The 15,398-nt window shown below is 30.9% G+C and overlaps 1 protein-coding gene across 2 annotated transcripts in view; it reads right to left on the bottom strand.

Moving 5' to 3' along the window:
• LOC122514251 (catenin delta-2-like) overlaps positions 1 to 15,398 on the bottom strand; it is a 46,957-nt gene that overhangs the window by 2,124 nt on the left and 29,435 nt on the right. The window contains exons 10-16 of one of the 2 annotated variants that reach the window (XM_043630964.1): positions 14,495 to 14,882; positions 13,721 to 13,738; positions 11,896 to 12,209; positions 11,427 to 11,730; positions 11,145 to 11,283; positions 10,716 to 10,839; positions 8,366 to 8,978 (exon numbers count right to left, since the gene is read on the bottom strand). In XM_043630964.1, the coding sequence (XP_043486899.1) occupies positions 8,607 to 8,978; positions 10,716 to 10,839; positions 11,145 to 11,283; positions 11,427 to 11,730; positions 11,896 to 12,209; positions 13,721 to 13,738; positions 14,495 to 14,882 (1,659 nt within the window). In that variant the 3' untranslated portion in view covers positions 8,366 to 8,606. Of the gene's footprint in view, positions 1 to 8,365; positions 8,979 to 10,715; positions 10,840 to 11,144; positions 11,284 to 11,426; positions 11,731 to 11,895; positions 12,210 to 13,720; positions 13,739 to 14,494; positions 14,883 to 15,398 lie in introns of those variants that run through there. The other variant, XM_043630965.1, reaches the window with a different exon arrangement.

The following is a 15,398-nucleotide window of genomic DNA, read 5'->3' as shown; positions in this document are numbered from 1 at the left end:
TTTTTTTTCTTCAGCCCTCTTAAAAATTATATATACCTATGTATATATATTTATATATACTTTTTTTTCCTTTTTTTCTTTTTTCTCTTTTTATTTTTATATCTTTATTAGTACTATGAATCCTTCCTGTCAATGAAATTGCATAAACACATATTACAATGTTTAAATAAACGATGATATCTCCACCGCACATACTTCTTATCTTGTTTTTTATTTTATTTTTTTTTTTATTTATTAATTTTATATTTTTATCGTGTGTCAGAAGAAGTTCAAGAGAAAGGGGTTGTACGATTTATATATACCACGATATAATGTATATAAGAAAAAAAAGTAAGAAAGGCAGAAAAAAGAAGAGAGAAAGAGAAAACATACTTTCTTCCTTCTCTTTCCCTCACATTCTCGTTCTCCATTTTTTGTCTTTCGATGTGAGGTAAAAACGAAACGTAACTCATGAAAGAAAAAATCAAAACGCAGATGTAACACATTGATCGTTCATATTTAGCTTTTTTTCTCTCACTCTTACTTAAAAAATTCGTGATTATTTATTTATTTATATAATATATGCAAGTGTAATTCCCGTTTAAACATCAACTCGCGAACGATAATAAACGAGTTAATTTTATAGTATTTAATTGTGCTAATATTTCCTTTACAAACTGTACACACCCTTATGAGAAACTAAAAACATCTAGCTTGTTGTACGAGAAATAATAATAATAATTAATAATAATTAATAATATAATATTATATATATATAACGGTGCGGTAATACGCGATTATAACAAAAAAAATCTACAAACTATGGAAGATTGATCAGTATCGCAGTCAATTACATTTAATAAAATAAATCTATTTAAAATGAACGAGCTTTTGTGCTTCGTAAAAATATTAATTAGGAAAATAAGTAAATAGAGAACGGAAAGATATATAATTATAAGAAAAGAAATAAAACAAGACTATATATGAAGAGAAAATAAATTAACAAAAAGAAAGGAAAAAACAAACATTCAACCCCTTCCTCTTTCCTCGTCCATATCGGATACAACATTTTATGTATATTTTCTTATATTTGCTTTGTAGCTTAGTTATTATTGTTGTTGTAGATTGTTGTTGTTAATCCTTCCTTCCCCCTTTAACCGTCGTTTATTAATTAATACTAAACGTCTGATGAGAAACTCCTCTAATACATCTAAGATGCACACCCATGCTTACTTTTTTATGCATTCTTTAAATTTAAATATGTATGCAGCACAGTAGACTATTCATTTCTATTCAATATGCGTGTGTGTACATGTAATGGTAAATTGTGATTAATGCTTTTTTTTTTATTTTATTTCATTTTTTTTTCATTTATTTTTATTTTCCTTCCCCTCGTCTCTTATTTTATTTTATTTTTTTTTATCATTGTCCATTTGACGACCCTAAAACGGCATTGATTCGTCTCTTCTTGTTAGATAATCTTACGAATTTCATACGTTTATCTTATTTTTATCTTTCTTACGATTCAGTCACTTATCTCGTGATTTTTATCCATATTTTTTTGTTAATTTATTTATTTTTGATATCTTTTTTGAAATTTGTTTTTTATTAAACGAGAGACGTATCAATAATGTTTCAAGACCATAACGACTCCAATAGACCGAAAATTCGTGAATCCTTAACAGTGATATTATTATGTGTATGTATGCATGTATTCGATTTGTGTTTAATTACATCGTTCGTTATTAGTAGCAAAGTCGACATCGATTTTACGATTCTAATTCCGTAGATAGACCAAGGAAGCTCCAGGGAACGATGATCGCTATTAACGAAATTTTATAAACGCTACTAGTCTTTCTTTTTTCCTTTTTTCTTTTTCTCATTTTTTTGTTCGAAATTACCAACACACCATTTACAATAACTTCGGTGAAGAAAAAGTGAAAATTATGCATGAAAAATAAGGAAAGGGTTCATTTATTGAATGGGAAGAGTTGATTATTAGGATAAAGAGGATGAAATATTAAATATTTTATATAAATTTTCGCGATCGTTCGTCACTTCATTTTTTATCTGTCAGTATTTTTTTTCTCTTTTTTTTTTGTCTCTCTTTTTCATTTTTTTTCTCATCAAAACGATACTGTATAGATGATTCAATGAGAGGGATCCCTGGGCGTTAGGCCGACAATTTGTTTTTAGCTCAACGAGTGCGTAAAAATGTTCTTTGCGAGAAATCGATATTTTCCTTCTGCTTCCGTTAATTTTATATATCGTGAACACACAATATAGAAAAAAGGTAGAAAATACGGACACGCACGATAAGTTCTCATAAGAATCGTAGGCTGAAGTCGTATATGTTTTGTATTTATGCATGTATGTGTGTATGTATGTATGTATGTATCTATCTATCTACCTATATATATTTCGCGCAATCGGTGAAATTTATTCTTTATGATACTTATATCTTTCTTTCTCTCTCTTACATACTATTTCTCACATTAATTTTATGACGTGCACGATGTTTATAAAACGATCATTTTATAATATTTTGCTCTATGTGTATGTTTGATACAATCTACAAAGCTTCTCTCACTCGTCTCAAAGAAGAATTTTATTGTAAATTGTATTTTTAATGTAAACGTAAGCGCGGTTTTTTTAATGAAAATCAAAATAAATTTAATATAATAGTAAAATGACTTCGATAAAATAAAAGAAACATTTGAATGTACATATTTAACATTTATTTGTATGAAAACAGTTAAAATCAAATATTAAACAAAGATACTACAAAAGAGAAAGAAAGAGAAAGAAAGAGAGAGAAAGAATAAGAGAGAGGCAGAGATTAGAATTGATTATCTTCTTCGGATAAAATGGAAAATCATTATTTATCGTAATACCACGAGAAGTAAAGATGCAAAGAAATAGAAACGATTTTCTTGACCGGTCAATCGAGATACGAAAACTCCGCTTTCGAACGATTTTTGTACAAACGTGATTCGCATGTGTATGTTTTTATGTATATATTACAGATTCTGGCAAAAAATGTATGCATATTTCAGGACTCTGTATACTACATATATCTACATGTATATATGCATATTTATGCATCAATTGTTGTCGTTGACGTTTATGCGTATAATACAATGAGAAGGAAGAACGAACGGTGCATGGATCGAAAGGTGAGGAGATATAATGAGTCGTCTTATTTATTCTTGGCTTCTCGTCTTAACCGCACGCAATAAACAATTCGGTCATTCGATTAATCGACGATCTTCATTTGTTTTTATACTTCACTTTATCGAATTGTACCATATATTCGTCTCATTTTTCTAGTATTTTTCCAAATCTGTTAAAAAACCAAATAAATGTACGAATATATGTTACAACACAACATTTAAATTCTAATCTAACGAAACGTTTTCTTAGATTATGCAAATCTAACGATTTTTCAATGATCATTTTCGCAATTTCCCTGTATGTGTGACGTGGCTTACATGCCTAATCCATGTATACATATTTCTTTTCTTAACTTAACTGTTCAGCCTTATATATATTTATATATGTATGTGTGTATGTACGTGTGTATGTGTCTGTACGTATTACGTTTATATGTGTATATATTTATATAATTATATCGTTAAAAGACACCTTTCAACTATGGGACGAAAACGAATTTTCCCAAAAGTCGTGCTTTTTCTTTATCTTTTCTTCTTTTTTTTTTTTTTAATGTGACCCGACAAAACGCTATTAATCATTTTCTTATCTTTTTGTCCTTTTTTTGTTTAAATCTTTTCCTATAAAATCGTTTAAATAGTCTTTCACCCATCTTCGCATGATTTTTCTTCGTTTTTATAAGGTTTCCTTTAATTCTTTCTTATTTATTTATTTATTTATTTAATTAATTATTTATCATCGTAGAAAATTATAAATCGCTGGTTCACAAGGTATAGACACGAAATGAATAAAAAAGGGATATCAAAATCTTCCGTACGATCAATCGATCGAACCAATACATTCGCAGTAACCCCTAAAAAGGTGCTAGGTGCATCGTGTTCTTGAGAATAATAGTAATAGTAATATCTTGATACGTGAAAGTACTTATTTACTTGTATACGTGCACGAATGTAATATGTGTGTGTGTTTGTGTGTGTGTGTGTATGTTTGTGTGTCACTTGCCATTTTTTCTATAACACTTTTTATTATTATATTTTCCTTTCTAATATCTTAGAATTTTTCTCTTGTTACCCTTCACGTATACGAGTTAGCATATTTTTGTATCGTCATTTTTAGGTATGTTACCTGGCTGATACATGTAGTATAGTATTTTTTCTTGACTCATATTGCGTTTGCTTAGTAGGTCATTTTTGCCATCTGTGTAATCTGTTTAAAGATTTTTTAGTTGTATAATTTAATTTAATTATTATTATAGGCTCTGTTTGTATATCTTCGTCGTTCATGAACCATCGGCAAGTAATTTCCTTGCCTGAATTTGTGCGTCTGTGTATATGTTTGTATTGTGTATGATCCATTCATATGTGTACTCACACCCATCTCATCTCTTACATTTTCAAAGAAATCGTAAAATATTAATATTATGATTTATTTTATATTAAAATTCATCATGAATATAAAACGAATCATGAAATAAATTCTTATTCAATTTTTGTCACTCGTTAGCGGATTATAATAATTAGTAGATCACATATGAGAGACAATTTTTCTTCTTACTATTCGATATATGCTTTTTTCTATTTTATTTTATTTTATTTCTGTCTCAATCTCTCCTTCTTTGGTTAAAAAAAAAGTTGTCAACATTAACGAAGAGAATGCGAGTACACGATGCGAATGTGGTCATAAGAAACGTACGGCCTGGAAACTTATGCGAACATAGGAAATTTATTATGGTCGCACCGACATTATTTTTTATCATGATTTCTTATATTTTTGTTATACATATCATTTTTATTTTTACGCTGTTGTTTGTCTCGTTATGCTAACTGGAGCCGCCCCCTTTCCCTCCCTCTTTTACATTGTCTCTCTCGAGCGGAATGGTCCAAAATCTTTGAAAATATCCCTCCTGCACCACCAATTTCTCTACTCATTATAGATTAATCGCAAAAAATGTTTATTAGACATCGGAGTTACTTGCAAACCGAAAGATAAGCTCGTTCCTTTTTTTATTTTGTATTTTGGTTCTCTTCATATCTTGTGATTCGTCTACTCTCACCCCTAATCATCCCCCCGTTTCTTTTCTCCTTCCCTACTTTTATTCTATACAATCTTCTATAATATTCTAAGTATAGTATTCGAAGAGACGAAGATATTGGGAGTAACTTTCAAGACGAATCGATGTTTAAAAATTTGTTTGTTTCCATTTTTGTTTTACCTGTTCTTTCTTCTTCTTGTTCGTTTATTCGTTGGTTGGTTTGTTTCTTTTTCTTCATAGAACTTTCTTTCACAATTTCCACCCTCTTGTGTACGTGGTATTCTTACATAAGAGAAGATATTTTAAAATAAGTGTACGATGCATTAAGTGATAGACTAATTTTACGAGTGCTCTTTGTTTATACACGCTAGTGCGATAAACCTTACGATTTGGTATTTTTTAATATAATTATATCATCGACCACGTCGTTAATATATATTATTTATCACATTCTCTGTCTCTTTCTCTCTTTCTCTCTTTAATCTAGTTTATTTTTCCCATTATTTATTTATTCTCTGTTCTTTCCATCGCTAACTTTTCGTATCAGTTTATAATAAAACGTAGATTAGAAAAAGAAATTAGTGCGCATTGTATATATATATATATGTGTGTGTGTGTCTATGTGTACGATATAATAATAACATTACTATTAATATGTACACATACATATGCATATGATCGAGAAGAAATCTGTGTGTGTATATACTCATGTATGGATGTGTGAGCGTATGTTTCTCTTCTTTTTTCTTACATAAACAACGAGACATTAACTTTAAACACTGAATATGATCGGTAACGATAATCGATTGGGGCCCAATCGATCTCGAGATAATTGCATTGATTTTAAAGTTCAAGTTTAATCTCTTATTTAAAAGTGTGACGGGCAGCATGTCATTTTTCTCTATCTCTTTATATCTTTCTTATTTATTTTCCACTTTCTTTTCTAATCCTTGGTATTTTTAACGCTACATTAGATCGAATCATTCGCAAACATCATTCGTCAACTTTCGTAATATCATTTAAGAAATAGAACAAGGATATATATATATATATCTATATATATATAGTATCTATATATATAATATATATAATATATAATATATATATATAGTATATATATATAAATAATATCTATAGATCTCCTCCCTATGTTTCTCATCTTTAAGTAACCAACAGAGCGGATTTATTAAACATGTTAATGGGAAAGTTCAAGTTATGATGACCGCTCAAATTACTTTCTATATAATATGTATATATCGATTATCAATAATGTCTTCTCGCAACTAGTCGATAACGATTTAATACATTATTCACTCTCTCATTTTTTTCCTCTGTTTTCAATCTATATTTCATCTTCATTGATCTCTTAAACATTAAGCGATACACAATTAGCGCAACGACGATCATTGGTCTCGCCATAATTTTTCTTCTTTTCTTCTTTTATTTTTTCGTTCTATAATAGCAATATTTCCTATGGTAATTTTTTCTTTATTGTTAATAATTACATAAATTCGAGCGCGATATAATATATACCTTCATATAGAAATTCGACATGTAACGTTGTCAATCGTTTCCTATCACTCTCGTCTCATCCTTTTTCATATTTTCATTTATTTTATTTAGTTTTCGCTGGCTAATAAGTAACCCAGTCGTCTCTTTCTAAATCTAATTCTTATCTCAGGCTTTTGCGAGCCCACGCATGCATACATAGGGATAATCCGACGTCGAACACAAGCAGAGACACATTTATTTAAGTTTATTTTTTGTTCTTTCTTTTCTTTTCACAGGCACACGCATCTTTCTTTTTTCTGAACCGCATATAGAATATCTCGCTTTCCCGTGTATGTGTTTCTGTCTGTGTGTGTATGTGTGTGTGTGTATGTAGTATATATATATATTTTTTTTTTTAATATATTTATTTAATGTATACTTTTATTACCCACGCGCCGTAAAAACAATTACTATTTTCGAAACAATTCAGCTTTTATAAATCTCATCACCATTCTCATGCCACACCCACAGCCTCGAGGCAATTTACGTTTAATACAAATAATTATGTCAACTACATTATATCACGTATGCGTGCTTTTGTATATAACGTGCATGTACGCACTTTTATGTATATATGTGTGTATATGTATTTTGTGTATATATATATATATATATGCTATTTTATTATTCACTTTCTTTCTCTCTCACTCTTACTTTTCTTCAGTCGCGCATATAATATGTATAATATGCAAAACGCGTATTTATACGTACACTTATTTATAATAATGAAACAACAGTGTACGCGCTCATCGGTATACTCCTCGTGTGCCGTTATATTCGGTAATGCGGTAATAAATTTACATGAATATTCATATATTTGTATGTGTACGTATGTATATATATATATATATTAATTTAGAATTGTGCAATGAAGTTTTTTCTTTATTTCTTTACTTATTTCTTTATTTACTAGTTTTTCTTTTCATATTCCTTAGAGCCATTAGTGCAACTACTGTTGCTGCGGATGTGGTCGGACGAGTCGCTATTTTTTTTTTATCAGACGTCGTAGTTCAAAGAAAGAGTGCAGTAAAGTGCAGTTTTCAATGCTCTTCGTTTCTCGCATTTTGCTGGCATAACATGGTGATAATAATAATAATAATAATACCTTATGGTATGTATATATATTTATATGAATGTATGTATGTATGTATGTCCGAGTCGTATTTTAGTATCTCAACAAATTCCAGCCTTCTTATTGAACACTGACATAAATATATATTTATGTGTATGTATGGGTGTATGAGTGTGTATACAATATATGTGTGTACAATCAGGCGGAAAGAAGAAAGGAGTTTACGGGAGTTCGATTCGAGTGGATTACGCGCGAGGCTGTATTGACGGATAAAGCTTTTCAAGCTTTTTTTCTTTTTCTTTTTCTTTTTCTTTTTCTTTTTTTATCATCTCAGCGTCACAACAGGGTGGAAGAAGGAACGGAAAAGACTTCTTCCTCCTTGAATCGTCCTAGCTCTTCAATGGTCGATCGTAGTAGAGACGTATTTCGCTGTGCTCGACGACGAGCAGGCTCGGAGTAGAAGAAGATGGTGGTGATGGTGATGATGGTGATGATGATGATGATAATGATAATGATGATGACGATAATAACGACGACGACGACGACGACGACGACGACGACGACGACGACGACGACGACGATGATGATGATGATGATGATGATGATGATGATGATGATGACGATGATAATGATGAAGATAACGACGAGGACGAAATAGTTGAGGAAGAAGAACTTATCATAGTCATCGTCATAGTCGTTTAACACGTGTGAAAAAGTTTGAATGCCGATATGACCCAATCCGTTCGATGAATCGAATCGACATATTTAGTAAAATTGCGGCAGCAGCAGCAACTTTTTTCTTTATACCCAAGAATCACCAGCCGAAGCTGCATTCGAACTCGGTGGTATGCTAACGGTCGCATTTGCTGGTGTCCCATCTTGGACACCGATGGAAACGCCATCAGGCATCCATTGAGTGGTACCTGGCGCACCGCCAGTTCCACCAGTTACGCTCGATACCGTACCGACCGGTCCCTGATTTTGACCACCGACAACACCAACACCACCACCACCACCACCCCCGCTACCGACAACGCCACCACCTACGCCGCCGCCACCACCACCTCCACCTCCTCCACCACCACCTCCCTGGCCCACCCCCAGCTCGTATTGCCGCTTCTTTTTCTTCTCCAAGTTAACTTGCGCGTAGAGCGGCTCACCGGGTTTCGGCTGCTGCAACATACACACAAGCCAACGGTTAGTATACAAGCTCTGGGGGGGCTTTTCTCTTTTTTTAATTTTTTTATTTTTTATTTTTTAGTTTTTTATTTCCTCTTCTCTATCTCCCTCTCCCTCTCCCTCTCTGTCTCTCTCTTTCACTCTCTTCTCCATTCTTTCCCTTTTTCAATTGCTTTCCACTTTGTGCTTTTCTTATTTCTTCTATATTTATTTTTTTTTTACTTTGTATTTTGTCAAAAGTGAGAATGGAGGGGTGGGGGGGGGGACCTGATAAGTGCATCAAATTAAGTTTTTTGATTCTTTTTGATTCTTTTTTATGGTAACATTTTTAAATAAAGAATAACTTCTTATCCTGATCAACGGCAGGGATGGCTTTTATCACGGTGGTAGTAGCGAATGATCTCTTATCATTTTGTTCATACCTCAGGCTCTTAATTTATCTTTCATTTGTTTATTTATTTATTCATTTTATTATTATTATTATTATTATTATTATTACGAATCTATTATAAATGCAATCAATGCTATCTTATTAGCGATATTATTACATGGACATTATTGTTTTATATGATTAGGATTTATGATATATGTGCATATATATGCTATGTTCAATATAGAATATATCTAACGATATTAAATGAGATCCTATTTTGTCGTTCAATTAAATTATGACTGCATATTACGGATTTTCTGCATTGATATGTTATTCTGTCTAATGGTCTATATATATATAATTCTAGTTTCTAATTTTTTATTTATCTACCAAGAAATGTTCCAAATCTATAATACACGTTCAATTTTCGACTGTGCGTGTATGTGCGTGTATGTATGATAAGAAGTCAGAGTTTTTCTTTTTTTTAAATCGTGAATGACGATCGAACGATTATCAAATACATAGAAATTTAAAAAAAATAGTTTAACAAGTAATTAATGTGCATTAAAATATTAGATCACTACATTGATACAATGATAATAATATCTTCCAGTGTTTTTACGTATGTATACAAATGTATTTCTAAATTGTTATAAATATTATTAAATATATCTTACGTATAGTTGTTACAAATCAACGTTTTCCTAATCGCAAAATTTTTATTTGTTCGTTTCTTTTCTTTTTGTGTGCAATAGAGGACCAATAATAAGATAGACCTCGAGAGTGTATATAATTATCACATTGTTGGGAGAAATGAAAAAAAAAAATACAAAAAAAAAAAGAACTTTTATTTATAACACATGTTGGCACTTATTCAAAAAAATTCTATAAAATATACATCCTATTTTTTTGCTAGGGTCAATCGTATGCATGTATTTGTATATGTAAGTATGTATATATGTATCTACCTATTGTAAATGGCAAAAAATTGAATTTTTCTTTTTTTTTTTGTATATATATATATATGTATATAATTACGTATATAATAATTAAAAAAAGTATAAAAAAAACTTGTTAGGATTTTCTTAAAGTCAAACATTGTTCACTTTTACGTAGATACATATATAATTGTCCATTATATCGTATAATAATAATATTAGCTAAATTTGTTCCGGGAAAACATTTGTTCTTTTTCGTTCTTTCGTTTGGTTTCTTTTTTTTTGTTTTGTTTTTTGTTCATTTACTACTGTTTCTTCCTTTTTTATCCAATACGATACGCTCATGTATATATATAAAAATATCTTGATATATAATGCACTAATGTATTATTAATTACGCTACTGCATATCATTACTTACAGATTGGTAAATTGTAGGTCGTCCAACGTTATTCGAATTAATATTAGCTCTTTGAATAGTTCTATCTTCGTATCTCGTACTTCCTTGGCTCGCCATTGGTCGATTCAATGTGCTACAATCATAGCTATATTTAACGTAGAATAAACGTTTTTATGTATAACTAGGGACTCTGCATTAAATTTAATAAAAATATAACATAACATAATAGAAATTTATTAATCACGTAATAAAAACAAATCAATAGCACACAAAAATGTCATAGACAAAATGAAAATTCAACAATATAAGAACTGAATAGAAAGCAGAGTCCCAAAACTAAAAATTAATTAACAGAGGATATCAAACTTGTCTTATATATAAATATAATAAGAAAAAAAAATGATAGAATTTGTCTTTTGTAGTATTAATAATTGAATAGTACGGCAATACCTGTTAGCATTATTTGGCGAATTAGGTCCGGAATTTCTAGCAGCGACAGTTTTCGTTACAAAGTCCTGTTCCTTCCAGCCGTGTTTCTTATAAACGTCACGTAATTCCTGATGTTGCCACATCGTAAAAAGAACTTGTCCTATAAAAAAGTAAAGAGGGGAAATGACCGAGTTTTTAAATCACTTTATTAAACGAAATTAATGGGTTCTCTTTTTCGGAACGGCAAAGGCGGGATTATCGCGAGACGCGAATAAGATTATACTTAATATTTTTCTTCCTTACCTGCGAACTTAAGAACACGAGGGGTATATTTTTGACGTTGTCGCGTTATGTTCATAAGCCTGTCGACACCTCCGGCGTCCAATAAAGATCGCGAAAATTCGGCATTCTTCTTGATAACCTCGTTCAGAGTTGCAAGCACCGCTGCTATCGTATCGTCGCTCGTCCCCTGATCGTGTTGATTATTCCCCGAGGGTAACTTCTGTATGAGATCTCTCATCGCATATTTACCAATTAGCTCCTTATTGCGCTGATCTATCGCGAGATTTCTCAGAGCAGTTGCTACTGCGCAAACCACTCTATCCACCTGGGAAAATATATATATTGATAAGTATATTCATTTCGGTATTTTTCCTTTGAGATAGTGAAATGTGGTGCTGGTTACGAGTGATTTTTCTCTCAAATTAAACGGAAAGAAAAGAAAAGAATAAAGAAATAAATTGTAGATGTTTTGAAAGAAGAAGACACGTACCTCCATTCTTAACAATTCGACTAAAATAGGAAGGCCCTTGTCCTTACGAACAGCTGCCCGAATTTCAATGCTCGGTTGCCAGTAACAAGCTGCAAGATTTTGCAATGCTCCTGCCGCAGCTTCTAATGTTTCCGGATTAGAGCACGTCTGTAAAAGGCTTAAATAAGACTGAACGACTTCCGGTTGCCAGAGTAATTCCATCCCTCTGACCGGATCCGTTCTTGGACTCATCGTGCGTGACGTTGCATTCTCCTTTTGAACCGGTTGACCGTCCTTCTTCTTTTTACTACCACCAAAGCAACCCAAATTTTCACCTATGACAGAGAAACAAGAAGAAAAAAAGGAAAAATTTAATTGGCAAATAAAAACCAACGAATATAAAAATAAATCAATAAATCAAAATGAATATCGTGTGGTCATTCGTACGAATCGTATATGTATGAAATCGATTACTATTATTTGATATTGACTGCGACATTAATGTCAAAAAAAGACACGACACGCCACGCACGCACGCACATACATCTATGCAAACACACACACACAATTTTTTATCGATATCGCGCGAATTTTTTATTCGATGAAAAAGATGAGATATGGACCCAATTTGTTGAATGAATGGAATGTAATCATTAGTGATTTTCTTTTTATTTCTTTTTTTTTTTTTTAATCTATCCCACCCCAACTCTCCAATCCTCCAATAATATCTACGCAATCACGTTCGTTACTAACAATGTTGATCAAGTTTAATAATCGTGTTTACGTTCGAGCTGCTGCTCTTATAGTTAACGAAAAAAACTTCATGCATTCGATTATAACGAAGATATGCAATTTCTACGCATCGATGATTTATTTCTTCGGTACTACGTATGTATATATATGCATGTACGTGTGTTATGTATATAAATGTATGTCTGTACATTGCCATTGAACTGAAAGCCAACTGAAAAAACATTGAAATACTGCCTACACTATGCAATGTTATTTTTTTAAACAACATAACTCGAGTCTCGTTGCGTTTCAATCCAACTAAAGCGCTCCAAGCTTTGCAATATTTTTGTCCTTTTTTTTTGTTTTTTCAAATATAAATGCAGATATAAAGATTGCCATGAAATTAGTAGCATAAACATTACAAACAAATTTTAAATATGCATAAAAATACGGGCTGTGCCAAAAGTACCGAAGTGGGCCAAATATTGCCTAGATTCATATCATTATAATTAATATGAATTTATTAATTGAATTATTTCATTATTTACAATATACGTAAAAACCTTTTGTATTTTTATAGTTGCAATAATTATTTCAAGTAGAATACTTTGATATTTTAGTTGACGCCATTAACGTGAAAGCAAATATCATATCCAAATACAATTGGTAAGTTGCCGGTTATTCGTTGATTTTAATATATTATTATTTTGAATAATTACAATATCATTCAAATTAATATTTTTGTTTCGATGAGACGAATAAATTAATAGTGTGATGTTTGTCGATTGCAGATGTGTTTAATATATATATATATATAAATTTAAAAATATATATGAATAAAATAATAAGAATAATAATAAAATAATAATAATAATTATAATAATAATAATAATAATAATAATAATAATAATAATAATGATACAGATATGTCTCTCTTGAAATATTTGAAGAGCTCGTAATAAAGAGCCACGAGAGAATAAATGTTTTATAATATCACTAAGCGTTGCATGCACTTTTTTAACGATGCATATTTAAAAAAATAAATTAATAAATCATTAATTAAGTAATTAATCTAATTTAACTATGTGAAATTATATATACAGTAATGTCTTACCTTGGCATAAACTGTACGCTAAAAAAAAAGTTTAAATAGATTTTAATTCATGCCAAAGTCGAAAAGGATATCGTTTTTGTTTTAATTTTATTTTAATCTCGATAATATTAATAATTATCTTCATATGCAAAAAGAAATAAATAAATTATATAATAATAATAAGAATAATTTAAAATCTCTGTCACGTGATGGCTGTGTAACGAGTAATCATGTAAAAAAAAATATCTTTCTGTGTCAATACTCTGTTAGTTTTTTAACCCCATAAAAAGGGCCTTTCCTATCGACATACGCGAATCTTGAAATGTATTCAATCCAAAAAAAACGTCCCTTTTTTTCTTTTTTAAAACGGAAATCATTTTTAATCCTACTGATATCTTTCAAAATTACATTTTTAATAACACAATTATTCTTCAAACAAATTTACTATAACGATACTCTAGCAAAACCATAATATTTGTTAAAAGACATGATTCATCGTTGTAATTTTCGTACTCGTAACTATTATTACTAGTTTCTACACTAAATATAATTTTTAATTATACTTATCACTAAATCTCACCTTTCTTTCTACAATAATGTTAATAATTAAATTGTAAGAAATAAATGAATTGCATAGTTTAAATTTACGGATACGCATGCGTTTCTGTTGCACGTCAATTGCGGAAATGTCCACGAATGAATAATAAATGGACATAAAGGAAAAAAAAATATAATTTTGTTCTTTCTCGAGAGAAAAGTATTATGGAAAAAAAGAAACATGGGATTGGTTCTCACCTTTCACTGGTGCCGCAACTCTGTTCTGCACCGCCGACTGTATCGGATGTTTGTCGTAATTGGGGTCCTCAACTTCTTGACACCGATAACTTAAATTTCTTAAAATGCATACGCAATTTTCCACTATCTTATTCCCAATGTTCGACTTATCAATCGCGGAACGCACTACATATAAGAGAGCATCCACCAGTCCGTCACATTCCCTTAATTTTTTTCTCGCGTATTCTCCAGCACTAGAGACGTTTCTTAAAACACCTGATGCATTACGAAATACTGTTGACCAACATGTCTCCCCGTTTGAAGAACTTGGATCCCAGCCGCTATGAGGTATTATTATGTTCTTCACTACCATCGTCACTCCGTCGTCGATGATCGATCGTTTCAAATCCTTTAAATATATATTACAGATAAATAAACATACGATATATAAGAATTGGGACAAAAATAATTGCAATTTTGATTATTTCGATAGTTTACATTGTTTACTTGCTGAAATATTACTGAATTCCATATTAGATACAGTTGCCCTACATTGCATCATTAAATTTTCACGTATTAGTGTTCGTGGCTGACCGTATTCATATTAGTATTCGTGTTATCACAACTGTACAGTTTCAAACTTGTTAGCTTGGTTACATTCTATTTATCGTGACATTAACAATGACCACACTGCATTACATTAACATTAAAGAAGAGTAATGAGATTAGTAATCCGTGCATTGTGGTCTGAAGACGTAACAATGTCCAAAATTCATCGAAGATTTTAACCACAGTAGAGAACATTGTTTTACACCAACGAAATTTTAACGAATGGATTAAAAAGTTTGTAAATGGTAGTAAAAATATTAGCCATGAAAAGAAATCAATCGTCCATTCAAAGCCAATGCTGACGGCAATATTGAGC

This window comes from Polistes fuscatus, unplaced genomic scaffold (assembly GCF_010416935.1).
Source record: "Polistes fuscatus isolate 324 unplaced genomic scaffold, CU_Pfus_HIC Scaffold14, whole genome shotgun sequence".
Lineage (NCBI taxonomy): Eukaryota > Metazoa > Arthropoda > Insecta > Hymenoptera > Vespidae > Polistes > Polistes fuscatus.
This window is presented reverse-complemented; position numbering and strand designations above follow the sequence as displayed.